At 37.4% G+C, this 16,439-nt stretch overlaps 3 protein-coding genes across 5 annotated transcripts; 2 read left to right on the forward strand and 1 right to left on the reverse strand.

The window, feature by feature from the left end:
* Positions 1-922: 922 nt before the first annotated feature.
* On the forward strand, positions 923-7,005 carry LOC103455835 (uncharacterized). Of its 2 annotated transcripts, none has more exons than XM_008395431.4 (6): positions 923-1,317; positions 1,564-1,850; positions 2,050-2,139; positions 2,220-2,291; positions 2,497-2,613; positions 5,602-7,005. In XM_008395431.4, exons 1-6 carry the CDS (start codon positions 1,014-1,016, stop codon positions 6,778-6,780), a joined length of 2,049 nt encoding a protein of 682 aa, XP_008393653.2. In that variant the 5' UTR covers positions 923-1,013; the 3' UTR covers positions 6,781-7,005. The 2 variants fall into 2 exon arrangements, with proteins under 2 accessions (XP_008393653.2, XP_008393654.2); XM_008395432.4 differs by having other exon boundaries at positions 937-1,308.
* Positions 7,006-9,627: 2,622 nt separating this feature from the next.
* LOC103424647 (ferrochelatase-2, chloroplastic-like) lies at positions 9,628-13,036 on the reverse strand. Its single transcript, XM_008362743.4, has 9 exons — positions 12,699-13,036; positions 11,888-12,191; positions 11,644-11,787; positions 11,456-11,557; positions 11,141-11,244; positions 10,923-11,049; positions 10,587-10,739; positions 10,331-10,431; positions 9,628-10,238 (listed from the first exon to the last, which is right to left on the reverse strand). The coding sequence occupies exons 1-9, from the start codon at positions 12,767-12,769 to the stop codon at positions 9,932-9,934; spliced, it is 1,413 nt and encodes a 470-aa protein (XP_008360965.2). The 5' UTR covers positions 12,770-13,036; the 3' UTR covers positions 9,628-9,931.
* A 1,208-nt stretch (positions 13,037-14,244) lies between these two features.
* On the forward strand, positions 14,245-16,141 carry LOC139192350 (protein pxr-1-like). Of its 2 annotated transcripts, none has more exons than XM_070814339.1 (3): positions 14,245-14,365; positions 15,323-15,469; positions 15,557-16,141. In XM_070814339.1, the coding sequence occupies exons 2-3, from the start codon at positions 15,364-15,366 to the stop codon at positions 16,045-16,047; spliced, it is 597 nt and encodes a 198-aa protein (XP_070670440.1). In that variant the 5' UTR covers positions 14,245-14,365; positions 15,323-15,363; the 3' UTR covers positions 16,048-16,141. The 2 variants fall into 2 exon arrangements, with proteins under 2 accessions (XP_070670440.1, XP_070670441.1); XM_070814340.1 differs by lacking the exon at positions 14,245-14,365 and adding an exon at positions 15,086-15,217.
* The last annotated feature ends 298 nt before the right edge of the window (positions 16,142-16,439 follow it).

Raw genomic sequence — 16,439 nt, forward strand, 5'->3', positions numbered from 1 at the left:
AAAACGAAAAGCACACTTCTCGACGAGACAAAGAGAATGGTACCTTTTTTTACGGCTAACTCGCCATGGTTTGGCCGGAAAATGGTTCGAAAGTGGCTATCTTGGTCTCGAGTTAGCCGTCGAAAAAGGTACCATTCTCTTTGTCTCATCAAGAAATATGATTTTCATTTTTAAATCACTTGATTTCGTTGAGTATTGAAGAAGTTATGAACATTTAAAGTTTACCTAGTCTCCGACGAGTTTTCAATTTTTGACTCAGACCAGTCAACTTTGAGGCTATTTTCCAGCTATCTCCGGCAACCGTTGGGCTTTGAAATATGTGTAATCTTATTCTACACTTTCCTATCTTCATTTTGATATATTACGGGTCGAATTTGGTTAAAAAATGATTGAGTTACGAAGCTTTGAAAATTACCCAAACTTTCGGCCAAGAGTTCCGGAATACTTAATGGAGTTTTTAACGGAATGACCAAAATGATGGATGGTTGACAATCTTAGGAACTACGTTTATCGATTTGAAATCTCAGTGACCAAAGTTATGAGTTATGCAAATCTTAGGGATCATTTTAGTAATTTACCCTTTTTTTTTTTACATTTCACTTGTAGTTACCTCATAAAAAATAAAAATAAAACTAATTGAACAAAAAATAAGTTGGTGCACACTTCTATTTTTATTTTATACACACAGTTCTTAAATTTTGGATTTTAAATCGATATAAACGAAAAAGAATTAAATCACAACAATTAACAAAATGCGCGAAAGAAGTTAAAAAATGTCTGTTGACAGCATCACCAAAAAAAAAAATTAGAAGTCTCACAATCCTTTTCTTTTTACGGTTTTACTCAAGACGCGCTTTCCGTCTGGAAAAGTTTATAGACCTTTATTCCCATACGCAAACGCTAAAAAAGTCTCCGTCTGTATAAATATCCCACTGGTGTTTTTCCACCTCACTCTCCTCTCTCTCTCTCCCATCTCTCTATCTTCTAGGGTTTCTTCCTCTACAGCTACGACAATGGCCGACGAAGCCCAATACTCATCCGGTCCCGATTCAGGGAACAAGCGGAAGTACGAGGAGCAAACGCCGCCGTCCACCCGCAGAGTCACCGGCTTCTCGGCCCCCATCAAGTCATCGTCCCCCGACTCCGCGCCGACGTCGTACAGCAGCGTTCCTCCGCCCATGGAAGATTTCCAGCTGGCCAAGCAGAAGGCGCAGGAGATCGCAGCTCGGTTGTTGAACGGCGGGGATGCTAAGCGCTCTAGGGTTGACAATGGTGGCTCCGATTCTATTGACAAGGGCTTTAGCTCTGGTCCGCCAGGTTCCCCTTCCCTCTTTAGAATTTTGCATTTTCCTTTAATTTTTGTACTTTAAATTTGTATCCTTGTTTGTGTTATTGTTCGGGTTTCAGCAAGTTTTTTAATATGCTTGACATCCAAGAATTCAATTGGGTTTAGTTGTTCTAGGGCGATTCACGTTGCTATATGTGTTTGATTATACATGTTTATGATGTGAATGTGAATCCGAATGCAGCAATTGTAATTGTGATTTTGTGAAAACGATACAGATTTGAAGCCTCACTTCTCAAACCCAGCTCCTTCTTCAATCCCGGTATCTTACGGTGGTTTCCAGGGATCGAGCAAAAAGATTGAGGTTCCCAATGGCAGGGTTGGTGTCATTATTGGTAAAGGTGGGGAGACTATCAAGTATCTACAGACTCAGTCGGGAGCCAAGATTCAAGTTACCCGAGATTCTGATGCGGACCTCAATTTTCCAACTAGGATGGTGGAGCTCATGGGTACTCCGGAGCAGATCGCAAAGGCTGAGCATTTGATCAATGAAGTTCTTGCTGAGGTTCGGCTTGTGCATTTAATTTTTAGATTAGTTTTATCAATTACCTGCTTGTGATATATCAAAAGTTTACACATTTAAGTTCTAAATCCTCCACATTGTGATCCTTTGTTTCCATATTTAGATAGTTGAGTTTTATCAAATTTGTACGTATGAACTTGGAAATATGGCTTACATATATAAGCTTTTATGTTTGTGCCAGGCTGAATCAGGAGGTCCGGCCATAGCTTCTAGAAGGTTAACAGTACAAGCTGGCGGTGAACAATATGTTACAAAAATTCCTAACAACAAGGTACTGGCTATATAATTTTTCCACATTTGTCAAAATGTTCTGGTTATTTGGTTATTGAGGATTCGTGACTGTAATCTCAGGTTGGGCTTGTAATTGGTAAAGGAGGTGAAACAATAAAAAGTATGCAAGCTAGGACTGGAGCTCGTATCCAGGTTTGTTTTCAATCTTGGGCAGAATGCTGGTCTTTTCTACGGTTTTTGTCTCTTGTCTTCTTTTGGAACTTGATGTATTCTTCTATCATTTTTCTTCACAGTATGTTGTACCCACAACTTTTCTAGTATATTGTTTTCAGTAATGTGTTTGGGTGGAATCAAATATAGGAAATGGTTTTGTGAGCTGACATTATATTTGTTTTAGGTTATTCCCTTGCATCTGCCACCTGGTGACACATCAACAGAAAGGACGCTACAGATTGATGGGACTACTGAACAAATTGAAGCTGCAAAACAGTTGGTAGCTGAAGTTATTAGTGAGGTATGTTTAATTTGTGTTTGCCTAAAAATTTGGCTTGTACGCCTCTCTGATGTATTTGTAGTCAGAGATTGTTAACTTCAGAGGGAGTAAGCTACAGTAGATGTGATTCTCTACGATTTATAGTTTTGCATGGCTATTTGAACTTCCATTTTCTGTCAATGCATTTAATTGCCACACCTCTATGTGCTCCTATCAGATTTTGGTGTTTTTGTTGATATGTTGAGGCTCCCTGTTGCAGGGCTGTTACTTATTTTGAATATTCCTAGTGTTCATATTTCGTACTCAAATTAGGTCAATCGACCTGGTTACTAGGCTTACGTTTTTTGTATTGTACTCTGGTATTAATTTTCTGTCTTGCAGGGCTTTGTGTTAGTTTTATTTTTAGTGCTCAATTAATCTGTATCATTTTCTGATTAGCCTTTGGAGGCTTTTATCTCTTGATATTGTTAAAACATTAATCTGTATCATTTTCCTTGACGATGAGCTACTCTTTTTTATTTTCATTTTGCATTTTATGTTGTGCATAATACTACATCTCTGTATCTATATTGGGTTTCTCTTCCTTTTTCATTGTCTTTATTTTATGGATTTGAGTTTTATGCTGGTTATTTGCATTTACACCATACAATTGTTCTAGATATGTATTTTGTAGTCTATCTGGATGTGCAATTTTTCCAGTGTCATGTAAGTTGTGGATACTGGATACTAATTCCAGTCGAACTATTGCTGACTTTATGTTGTTGGCTAATGGTGGGCCATAATATCCCTAATGTTGTACTGGTTACTGCATTTGGTATTTTGAACATGTCTATGACCCAATTAATATGATTTTATGAGGATTGGATCAGTTTGTATGTTCTGCAATTGCCTTTTTCTGCTTTAGATCTTGTTAATCCAGAAATTTTGTTTTGTGCTGATCTTTTTGCCATGCACAGTGTAGCTGGCTGAGATTGAGTCTAACATGTCAAGTGAACACTGGAGGGAGCCTGTTTATGCAGTTATTTATTATTTGGGTTTTAGCATTTGCTGGGATCTAGTTTCAACTTAAGAAACTGGTTGGCACAATTTCACCTCTCAAAATCCATTTGGATGTCATATAGATTTAGTTTTAAAAACTGTATATATAGTACCTGCTGGGTCATCTGAATTGTTATCTTCAATGGATAGTTATCTGCAATAAGTTTCTTCTTCCCATATGATTGATGCAGATAGTGGCTAATCTGATCTGACCTTAAGATTGAACAGATATTTGGAGGAGTGATTATTACAACACGTTGGGCTGTCCTTGCCATACGTGCTTATTGGGAATTTAGTCTATGGGAGTTCATATACATGTTTAGGTTATTAAGTTACATTAAAGCTTCATTAACTCTCATAATGTTTAACATTACACTTATTGGTTCATTAAATGATAAATTATTGGGATAACAGCTTGATCTACCATCAGTGTGCTTATTTCTCTTGTATCATTTAACGGATTCTTATTGGGAGCTATTGTAGGGTTAGTTTGTATTGGACCATTGGTGACACCAACATGGAATCCTTTGTGTTGGTGATCCCTCAGCATCACTCTGGTATGGTTCTAAATCCTGGTTTCTGGTATTTAGTAATGATATTGCGGAGTGAAGCTCTGATAGAAGGACTGAAGGTTAATAGTCTAATTCCCAGAAAATTTAAGCCATTTTATTCTAAGTACATTAATTAGTTGTGAATTAGTTTTAATGTTGGAATATTGAACTTCCAATCAAAGTTCTTTTCTATTGAGCACTTTTGATTTTGTCATAATTATGTAGTTCTTCGCCTGTGTTGAACCCTCTGTCAAATATTAGATTTTCTTGGTTTTATTTTTCAAGTTTTTATACTGTTTATTCTGGGGTTTTTAAAAATGTTTTGTAGCATTATAGTTGTGAGAATTTCTTCGATTTTTTTGTTCGATATTGAACAGTTTTGGTTAGCTTTCATAAAATTTGTTTTCCTGTGCTGGATTTAATATCTGAGTGCCATTTTATTCAAGTCCAGCTTATTTTTGTGGAACTTGAATATTATGATCAGTCAGCCTCACCTGCTTTCTGTTCATTTCTCCATTCTTTTTCCAGTTTATATACATTAATCTTTTATCCTATGTGATGACTTATTTTTTAAAAGGAGTATTGCCTTTAATTTTTATTGAGTACACATATTGTGGGTCCTTGATCCTAATTGTTCAGAACCTCTTGTCCCTTTTAGTGCTATATTTCTGTTCTGTTTAATAAATCCTGGAGAGATTCTTGCTGCTTATTTGGGATATTATTCAGCCAATAATGGTTTGGCTTCACACCTGTGGAAAGTTCAAAGGGTCTTTTTTATGCTAGCATCTAATATGATCTATGACTAATGTCCCTGGTTGACACAACAGGTTTTCTATGCTGATGACTTACGTTTTTTTAATAAGCTTAGATAGCTTTTGTTTGAAATTACTGATCATCCCACATGTGGTAGCCTATTTGGGAAGTATTAGTGCATTGATAATGTCTTCTAGTCTGGAATTCTTTCTAAGATGTCTAATTAATACCTATGCGTATGTTGATATTTGGTCCTGTAGTCTACTCTGCATTTTGCGCGTGTTTTTATGACTATCGTCTCAATTAGGGCTATATGTAAGTTTGTTTTTATATAAAAGCTTCTATATAGTGTTTTGTTATTTGTCGTACCCATTCACTTCAAATAGGTAGGGTGTGGGCTTCTGCTGGAGTAACTCAATTTATACAACCACGGGTACGGTATGTGGGTGATTACACCTCTTCCCAATATAATAATGAAATCCATTAATCATATATATGAATGTATTTGTTTTTCTTATTTGTTATGTGTTTCGTTGAATCATAGTATTTTTCTTTTATACATGTTTCCAATGTTTGCTTTGTACATCATGTGTTTTTTCATTCCTCCATATTCCCCAGCATCATGGAAAGTACGCCATGGTTATTTGTGAGAATAATTTTATTGCAGAACCGTGTTAGAAATCCAGCAATGTCTGGAGGATACTCTCAGCAAGGTTATCAAGCACGGCCTCCCTCAGGATGGGCTCCTTCTGGCCCCCCTATGCAACCACCTAGCTATGGCTACGGGCAGTCTGGAGCGTATTCTGGCCCTCCACAGCAGTATAATTCATCTCAGCCTTCTTACCCAGGCTATCCTCCTCAACCAACATCTGGTGGATATCCATCCAGTTGGGACCAGTCAGCTGCTGCACCAACTCAGCAGACTACCCAAGGTGGTGGTTATGATTACTATGGTCAGCAACAACCTTCACATCAACAGCAAAATCCTGGTGGTCCCACTGCTCCTGCTGACAGTGCTGGTTACAATTATGGCCCGCCGCCAGTTTCAGGCTATAATCAACAAGGACAAGGCTATGCTCAAGATGGCTATGGTGGATATCATGCACCACCTCAATCTGGGTACGGTCAGCCACCAGCCTATGATCAACAGCAGGGTTATTCTGCAGCGGGCTATGGTAATGTGAGTAACCCACCTCAAGATGGGCACACTCCCTCTTACGGAACTCAGGGTGATTCAGCTCAAGCACCTCCTGCCCAGCAAGGATACAATGTCGGTCAACAGCCTAGCCCTAACCCTGCTGGTTACCCACCCCAAGGGTCTACTCAGCCAGGTTATGGAGCACCCCCAACTTCTCAAACTGGTTATGGAAGCCAACCACCGGCTCAGCCTGCATATGGAGCTGGATATGGAGCACCTCCAGCACAAAAGCCTCCTGCAAATCCTGCAGTTTATGGGCAAACCGCTCAGTCACCCAGCACTCCAGGAGGCTATGGTCAGCCAGCACCACCTGTGCAGCCAGGATACCCGCATTCTCAGCCTCCAACTTCTGCATATGCTCAGCCAGATCCTGCTACCCGTCCCCCATCATCTGGCTATGGTGCTGCAGCACCACAAACCGGGTACGGGCCCCCGTCCTATGGTGCACCACCTGCTGGCCAGCCAGGTTATGGGCAGGCGCCACCACCCTATAACGCATCGTATGGTGCTGGATATGCACAACCTCCTCCCTACTCTGCTGATGCCAGCGCGAATGGGAACACCCGCGGGACCTATGATGCTCCACCACCTGCTTCACAGACTGCTCCACCAAGCGGCGGAGTTGCCAAAACTTCCCCTCAGAGTTGATGTGTTATGGCGGGCGGGTGTTAACGTTTTGGGTACTCGGTGATGTTTCATTGTATTTTCTGTAGTAGTAAGGCTAGTTAGGTTAGTATTTGTTGAACATGTTATGTTTTCGGTATTATCGCGGGTTTGTAAGGATTTGGTAATTGCAAGAATTTGTTTGATCTTGTTTTCTCTGCGGATTTTCTTGTTTTCTGTTCTATAATGCAGATCTTTCTTTCTGTTTAAGTCTCTTATTTGTTTATTGATGATTTTTTCGAAGGGAGTTTTAACTTCAATTGTTTTTTCTGACCAACGGACTGCGGATGGACAAATACTCTTAATCACCTGACCTGCAAATCACGCGTGATTTTGATTTTTTCAAAGGGAGTTTTAACTACAATTATTTTTTCTGCCCAACGGACTGCAGGTGGACGAATACTCTTAATCATTGGACCTACAAATCATGTGTGATTTTTTAGCACCAGCAAGAATTTGAAACATTTTTGTACAATTTTTTTAATTTTTCTTTTGTTTCTCTTACTACTACACCAATCATATTCATATTCTTTAAAATATATTTTTCCGTGCAAAGCTATTATATTTCGTATTTAAACATTTATAATCAACGATTTAAAACCTAAATTTAAAGATATTTGAACCTTTTTTTTATCCAAATTACATTTTTCTTCTACTCATTTGTTACTGTTCACGTGCTAGTATTCACACGCTCCTAAACCCTAAACTTCATGGGCCTCCATTGCTTCTGCTGCATCTTCATGCGCCTAAACCATCAATTTTATTTATCTTATATTTCCTTGCTAAACTTTTCTATTTGTCTTGCCATAACACTAAACTATCATCTTCATATTCCACAAAATGTATTTTTGGTGAAAATATTCTTATAATCTATGTCTTGATCTTTTGAGAACGGGTCACAACAAGCATGTTATTGGTCGAACCGTTCTCAAAGGATCAAGACGGAACGAATGAAAGCACACACTATGCCCAAAGTCAGAATTTTAATCATTTTTTAACATTTTTCTTTTATTTCTCTTACCACCATAACAAACTATCATATTTATGTTCTTCAAAATAGATTTTTTTTGTGCAAAAATCTATTATAATTCGTATTTAAACACTTGTGATCAACGATTTAAAACCTAAATTTAAATTTGAACTTTTTTTTTGGTTAATTTTTCTTTTATCTAAATTCAAACTACATAGAACCCTATTTGTCAAACAAAAAGAGGGTGAAAGATTGTTTAATAAAAAAAGTGTTTGCCATTTTTTGTTTAAGTCTTGCCTACAAGTAATTTTAACATCTCTGTACTTTTCATTTATTTTTCGACTTTTCGGCTTAAATATTATACTAAATATATATACACTTGTTGCTCAATAAATCGTAAATCCGCTTCCGAATACCTTATTTAGACTTCCTTAATGCTCACGGAAAATATTTCGAGAAAATAAAAAAATTGCATTTTTTTACAAAAAAAACTTGGATTAACACTCACGGTTTTCAGTCAGTTTTGCAAATTCGTATATAAATCACCGTTCAATCTATTTAGTTTCACCTTCGCCTCACTATGAAGTTTTGAAAATTAAGGTGAGACTTTCCATTAAGATTCTTTAGTGGAGAACCCCATTTGACAAGTTCTTGGGCCTCACAACTATATTTTCCACTTATTTTTTTAGTTTTCGGCTTAAATATTCTACTAAATATGCATTTGTTGCTCAATAAACCGTAAAACTGCTTCCAAATTCCTTAAAAAGTTTAACTTATGGCTCTAGAAATTATTTTGCGAAAATAAAAAAAATTGCATTTTTGTAAAAACACATGGGGGCTCAACGCATGCAAAACGAGGCAGAGTCAGCTCACACAGAACGAGGTGAACCATGACACGTAAAACAAGGTAGGTTCGGCTTACAAAAAATTGGGCGGGCTTCTGGCACGTAAAATGAGGAGAGCTTCGTGCGCGCAAAATGAGGCGAACTCCTGGGTGCTTAGAAAACGAGTCGGACTCTATGCACGGAAAAATAATATTTTGAAGAACATGAATATGATAGTTTGCTGTGGTGGTAAAAGAAATAAAAGAAAAATGTACGAAAATGATTAAAATTCTTGAGGGTGCCACAAAGTCACTTGTGACTGTCTGGCACCTCCAAGAATTTGAATCATTTTTGTTAATTTTTCTTTTATTTCTCTTACCACCCCAACAAACTATCATATTCATGTTCTTCAAAATATATTTTTCCGTGCAAGATCTGTTGTAATTCGTATTTAAACATTTGTAATTAACGATTTAAAACCTAAATTTAAAGATGTTTGAACCCTTTTTTTTGTTAATTTTTCTTTTATCTAAATCTAAACTACATATTAATATAATCTTCTTTGTCAACCAAAAGAGGGACTTTTTTTTAAGCCTGCCTTGCCTACATGTGATTTTAACGTAATTTAAAAAAATAAAGAATATACACTAAATATACATTTTAAAATCTCTATATTTTTCACTTACTTTTTTACTTTTCAACTTAAATATTCTACTAAATATACTTATTGTTCAATAAATCATAAACCCGCTTCCAAATACATTATATAAATTTCCTTAATTCTTGGAAAATATTTTAAGAAAATAAAAAATTCACGTTTTTTTACCCAAAAAAAAAAAAAAAAAAAAAAGAAAGAGTGGATGTTATACTCACAGTTTTCATTCAATTTTACAAATTCATATATAAATCACTATTCAATCTATTTATTTTACATCCAAACTAGAAACATGTATTTAGGGTGCCGGACCGGCGAGTTGGGGTGCCGGCTACAAAGGAGAAATCGAAAGGAACCTGTGAGTCCGACCGGAGATGGCAGAATGACACCAGAAGCGGATGTTTATTCTCAAAAAGTAAATTTAAAACCAGCTTTAGGTACAAATCATAACATCCAAAACGTACAAAGTAGAATTAGAATCTAAGATATGCTTCTTGACTCAAAGCGTGTTCACCAAGCTTTATAAAAAATTATTTAAAAAAAAAAATTTACATTTATGAATGAATTGAAAACTGCAAAAAGCTCGTTCCGCATGGAGTATGAGGGTCAACTGGAAGCGGATGGGGGATTGTTCGTAGTGTTTCGACTCTTCTTCTACGTAAGTGACTGCTTAATATCTTCCTTAAATCAGGTGTTCCTGAATGCCATTATCATCGGAGAAAAGAACAAAATGAAAGCCAAAAAGGGACCAAAGAACATCTTGATAGCGTATCTCACAGGGTCGTGATCGGCTACTTCTGAGGTAGTTTGTGGGGTTGACATGGCTGTTGCAAGTGGTACGGCTTCTATCACGGCATCTGCGAGGTCTGTTATAAACGAAGGAGTGCAACCAAGGGCAGGGACTCGACCCCAATTCTCAATGCCAGATTCGAGGGCCAATTCCCTGTACTCCATATCAATTTCTTCAAGAGTCTCTATGTGCTCGCTCACAAAGCTGGATAAGAACATAGATGCCAAATTAACTTACTTTACTTTTGAGAGGAAAAAAACCAAATAGTGCCCGGGGCCAGAAACGAAGTTAAATACCTGACTGGAACAGCTAGGAGACTTTTCACGCCTTTCTGGCCAAGCTCAACAAGAACTTCATCAGTGTAGGGCTTTAACCATTGCACAGGACCAACTCGGCTCTGATCACCACCCAACCCCAAAATAAGGAAAAGAAAATCAGAAAACAACATCAAGAAATTTGGCAACATACATGGTAGACAACAACCAATGCTTGTTCTGAGAACCAAGAGTGAAATGGAGTGTACGAGTCAGAAAATAGAATTTCATAACCCACCTGGTAAGCAAGAGTATGTTCATTGTTGATTCCTCGAGATTTCAACTCTTTCATTATTAAGAAGATGCACTCTTCCATTTGATCTTTGTAAGGATCTCCAGCATCCTCCACATAACTGAGCGGCACTCCGTGGGCACTGAAGAATATCATGACCTGAATTTCATACAAAATTAGCAATGTTTACCGGAGCTGTGAAGTTCAGGGAATAATCATACAATGAAAGCATACGTTCAATAGCAACATCTATAAACCAAAGAGAGAATGAAACTTAATTGCATCAAAAGAGCCATTTCTGACGAATTTAAAGCATATGTTCAATAGAAACATCAAGCGCACCTCTGCAGGCTCAGAAAAACTTTCTAGTTCTTTGGAAATCAAGTCGGCCATTGACTTAATATAGCCTTCACGTTGATACCATGAGTTTATAATAGAAACAGGCATCCTTGATAGGTAGGCGTCTTTCCTGCAAGATGGGCGCTCACATTCAGAAAATTGACCATCATAAACAAACATTTACTTAATTCCATAAACTGACAGTAACAGCAAATGGTCACCTGAAAATATCCTCGAGCACACGAACGCTTGATCCAGTTGTAGAGATAGAGAACTGAGGATATAGAGGCAGGACAACAAGCCTGGTTATTCTGTCTTTCTTAATCTGTCACAGATAATGTGGAAAAAAGTTCAGTCATTTTAAACCATTCAATTACAAGATGCCCCATGATGACTAACTACAAATTCAATGAATCTAATCAATATAATCGTTGGGAGACTTTAGGTTACAATTCTATTTTCCTATGTGCTTTACATTGCCTAGAACCAACGGCATATTTTAAAATAATACTAGGTTACTGAAATTTAAGACTCACTTGCTGAACTGCTTCCTCAGTAAATGGGTACCAATAACGCATTCCCACATAGACATTAACAGGCAAGTCCTTTGATTCCAGAGTCTTTCTGAGTTCATTTGCCTGTAACAAGTAGCAAAAGCCACCTAATTATACAAATAAAAACTAAAGGAAACATTTCAACAGGCATGCTATGCATATTGCTCTACCTGCTCATTTGTAATTTTACGCAATGGTGAACCACCTCCTATAGCAGCATAACCTTCTTTGCTTTTTGGAGCTCGAAGTACAGAAATTAATTTCGCCAATGGTTGCTGGAGAAACCGAAACAACCTTGGGAGACGAATGATATCCTGTTTCACACAACATGGGAATATGTTAGTAATGAGTGTATTAAGCTAACAACTAATGCTGACACCAATAAGGCAAGGCAACAAAAGCAGATGAACATACCGGGTCGGCAAAAAGATTGAACAAAAACGGCTGAACATCATTAAGCGTCTCGGGTCCTCCAAGATTCAGAAGCAGCACTCCAACCTTCTCTTCCGCAGCATGGGAATGAGACTCTACAGCAGTCCCACCATAAGTGCATACACCAGCAGGGCATAATACTTCCCCCACAGGGTTTTTCTTAGAACAATGTGATATTCCAAACATGTCATTTCCCTTATCAATCGGTGTAGAGCAAGAAACTGTGAGCTGTTTCGGAACTAGCAATCGCTTGGATGAACGGAAAGAGGCAGGTCCCGACCTACCACTAAATTACATTTAGACAGTCAAAATCTCAGTTTAGCTAAGTCTGAAACCAATAAACCAAAACTCTAATTCGATTGCCATAATTCAATGCTCCTGTTTGGTAGTCGTTAAATGAAAACTTTCTGTTTGGTTGTCGTAAAAATGCAAACTTTTTTGTTTGGTTGCTGGGAAAGTACAAATTTACACATTTAGTCAAAAACTCAGCTTAGCCAAACCAATAAACCAAAACCCAAACATAATTCGATTGCCATAATTCAACGCTCCTGTTTGGTTGTCGAAAGAAAATGCAAACCTTCTGTTTGGTTGCCCGGAAAATGCTTATTTTCAATGCAATTTTCCAGGAAACAAGATTGACATACAATCCAAAGCTCTCTCCCAAGAAATAACTAGGATCTTCTCGCGCGATTAATTCTAAACACAAATCTAATTAAATAAAAAGCCAACTTTACTGATCCAACATGAAATACAAAAAAATAACAGAAAAACAATTATGATTTCGAGGGCTTACGTGGATAATCTATGATCCGAATGGGAGAGGTTGATCTGAGGAAGAACACGAGAGCATGCGGCGGCGTCCATGGCGGTCGGCGGTCGGCGGCGGCAAAAAAATCCCAAAACTTTGGTCGAATCGTTGGAAGCGTAAAATGAACGTCTTCAGCACTTGCTTTTAACGAAGTCTCTCGACTCTCCTGACTTTTGGGTGTAGAAGATTTGAGCTCCACTGCCTAACCGACTTTTAACGAAGTCCCTCTCTCTCTCTCCTTCCTCCCTCTCTCCTCTGAGATTTCTAATTTTCGTTGAGAATACGTGTTTCAAGGGTCCAACGTCCACGCGGACAAGTCCAACGAAAAGGCGGTTGCCATTGTTTACCATTTTTTGTCGAGGGCGAGTCCGCGGTCACGTGATATCACGTGCCGTAACGGTTGGTTTGTGTCAAAGACATGCTTTGCCATTGAGATTATTTAACCTAATACTGTGACTCTTTGACAAGTCGAAGTAGATTAGGTTCAGAGTTGGTAATTTTTTAATATAATTAAAAAATATGTTGAAAAATGTATTAAAAATTTGACTACTTATTGAAGTGAAGTGCTTCAATTTTACTTCAATGTCCTTCTTGAAAACTCGCATGGTGGTTCTCACAATTAAAAAAATGGAATTTTAACGAAAAACTCTCAGTATTGTTCATTTTAACGAAAAATCATATTTTTACATTAAAAAGTCAATCCTGGTACTATTCATTTTACCCTTTATTTTGTCCTTATCGTTAAAACTCAAAGTTTGCAAATCATTTTCATTAGTTTTCCTTAAAAAAAACTCATATAATAGGTTTATATTCTTATATCATAGGGTATGGAAACACTTTTAAGGGTCGTTTGGAAATTTTCGTCATTTTAAAATTCCTTAGTAAAACGGTAATTAAAATGATGAGATTTTATTTTCTAAAATTTATGAATTTTCTTGTTTGGTTAACCAAAAAGAAAAATGGAATTGAATATGGAATTTGTTATTTTTAAATTCTCAATCATATAAATTGGAAAATGACACTTATTTACATGAAATTTAAACTTGGGAATTGAAGGTCCCCAAATTCCAAGTTTTTTTCCATGCGGAAATTCTAAATTTCTATGTTTATGAATCCAAACAAAGAAATTGGTGCATGTCAATTTATAAATTCTGACTTGTAATTCCATGTTTATTTTTTTCGTCCAAATATAATGCGAGTGATTTCCCTTTTTTTCTTAAAAAGAACTACTTGGAAAAGCATCTTCTATGTACTTCTCCACAATAGCATTTTCATCCATTTTTGACAAACACTCTAAAAGTGGTTCCGGTCATTTGATAATTAGTCTGAGAGATGAAACAAGCGATTAATTAATTTTGTTCAGAAGCGTTTTTGTTTACCAGAAAGCCGCTTTAACACTTTAAACATTTTCAAACATACCTGATTTGGATAATGAACCAAATGCAGTGGGCTCAGCCCAAACAAATAATAAAAATATCGTGGGCTTTGACTTTGTAATGCCTCGTACAGTTAGGGTTAGGCGGCCTCAGCAGCTATAAATTACAGGTTAGCTCGCTCTCTTTCTCTCCGGCGCCTTCTACTTCAGTCTCTGCCTACTTTAAGTTCCAGAGTTCCCTCGGAACCTCCAACTTCCTGCAATTTGCTCTTACTGGGTAATTGAATTTCATTTTTTGTGTTTATATCGTTTTAGATTCTGGGTTTTGTTTGTGGATTATGATGTAATCGGGGCTCCATATTCGAGTCAACAGCAGGCGCCCGATTGGTGGCGACCCGACTGCCGCTTGGAGCCAAAACTAAAACTCAGTAGTGGGTGAAGATCCTTGAAACTCAAAATCCCAATTTATTTCATGACACAATATCCACTATACATTTTTTTTTGTTTTTTTGTTTTGTTTTGTTGGATTTATGAAAAATAATAAAATTTGGGCACTCCAGTCAGACACGGGTGTTTGTTGCTAAATCCAATAACAAGCAACCTTTTGCATGGTGCCTAGAAATAGCTACGATCACGATTGGAGGAAAGATGTTCTTTTTCCACGCTTTCCTTCAAATTTAAAGCAGCTAAATCTTCCAAATTTTATGAATAATTTGTTGGGTGTTGTGTTTTAAATCCAAATTTTCACTCTTTTTAGTGATTAAATGGTGAAGAATCTGAAGATTGTAGGTTTTAGTGCTGCATTGATGCAATGTAGCTGAATGAAAGATATGTAATTGGTTTAATTGTTAGATTTTGATGATCGAATCGGATTAGGCAGCCCTGTAAGTGAATGATAAGAGTGGATAAGGACGTACTTACAGGGTGAAAGTGTTGAGGGAGGCTCTATCTATACGAGTCAACAGCAAGAACCAGTTTGATGGTGCCTTGACTGCCGCTTGGAGCCGATATGAATTTGCCAATAGAAGATAGCTTGAAATCTTTTTCTGTGGTTTCATGTTACAATTTTTGGCTACATACAAAGCTTATGACACTCGTTTATTTTTCTGGAACTGATTTTTGAATTTGGGTGCGATATACGGAAACAATGTCCGTGGTTTCAGTGACTGGATTTGATGCTATACAACTGTTGTTTCAGTGGCCTGATGAAGCTCTTGTTAATTAATGGTTGCAGGTTGCATATTTGACTGGTGAAGATTGGAAGGCTTTTGCTGCATGTTTAAAGTTGGTGTTGCTGAATTATCCCTCTCATCAAGTAGCTTGTGTCATGTGTCTGGCGGAAACACCACCGTGACATCTCAGGTTAATAATCAAGTAGCTTGTGCGCATCTTCTCCGTAGTTTCTTTGGTTACCTTTCGTCTTTGCAGTTTTGTCAATTCTCGGTAATGTGATATGGATTTGATGCAGGTTTGGGAGTTGGGATCCAACAAATGGGAAAAAAGAGTAAATCAAAAGCTTCCAGAGAGGTAAATGATGATGCAGTTGTTGTAGAAGAGGAAAAGCTGCCATCTTCGGCGAAAAAGCCTATTACTGAGGTTGATAAAACATCCTCAGGCAAAAAGAGGAAGAAACCCGAAACTGAAAAGGCTGAAAACCCTCTGTCTTCTGCAAAGAAGCCGGCTTCTGAGATTGATGAAATATTTGCAGCGAAAAAGAAGAAAACTGAGTCTGGAAAGGCTAAAAAACGAAAAGAAAACGCGATTGAGAAACCTGACCAGCCGAAGACAAAGAAGAAGGATAAAGGTATTAGAGATGGCGGATTTGGGGACATGTCTTCTCAGCCGAAAAAGAGAAGGCAGGATGGACTCACGGTTTACACAGAAGAGGAGTTGGGAATTAACAATGCAGATGCTGGAAACACTCCGCTCTGTCCGTTTGATTGTTCTTGTTGCTTCTGATGAGATTTCCTGGTCTTAAGGAATTGACAAAAAAAAAAAGAACACGAAAAAACAAAAGTTTACGAAGAAAATATGAAATATATAGTTTCAAAAATCAGATTACTCAACAATTAGAAAACCCAGAAAGCAATTAAAACACAGTGAAGAAGAATGAAATTTGAAACTTTCAACTAAAATATGTGCACATTTAAACTTCAAACTGAAGCATATGATGGCATAACCCTTAACAGAACCTCCAACTGCTCTCATTAAAATAATATTTTCCAACCGTTATTTAGAACTATGATCTGTTGGTATTCTTTCACTTGGAAGTGAGAGATCTTAGGTTTGAATCTCGTGGATGGCGAATTCGATACCAAATTAGGCTACCCATTGTGTGGTTTAGCCGAACT

This window comes from Malus domestica, chromosome 15 (assembly GCF_042453785.1).
Source record: "Malus domestica chromosome 15, GDT2T_hap1".
In the NCBI taxonomy this organism is placed as follows: domain Eukaryota; kingdom Viridiplantae; phylum Streptophyta; class Magnoliopsida; order Rosales; family Rosaceae; genus Malus; species Malus domestica.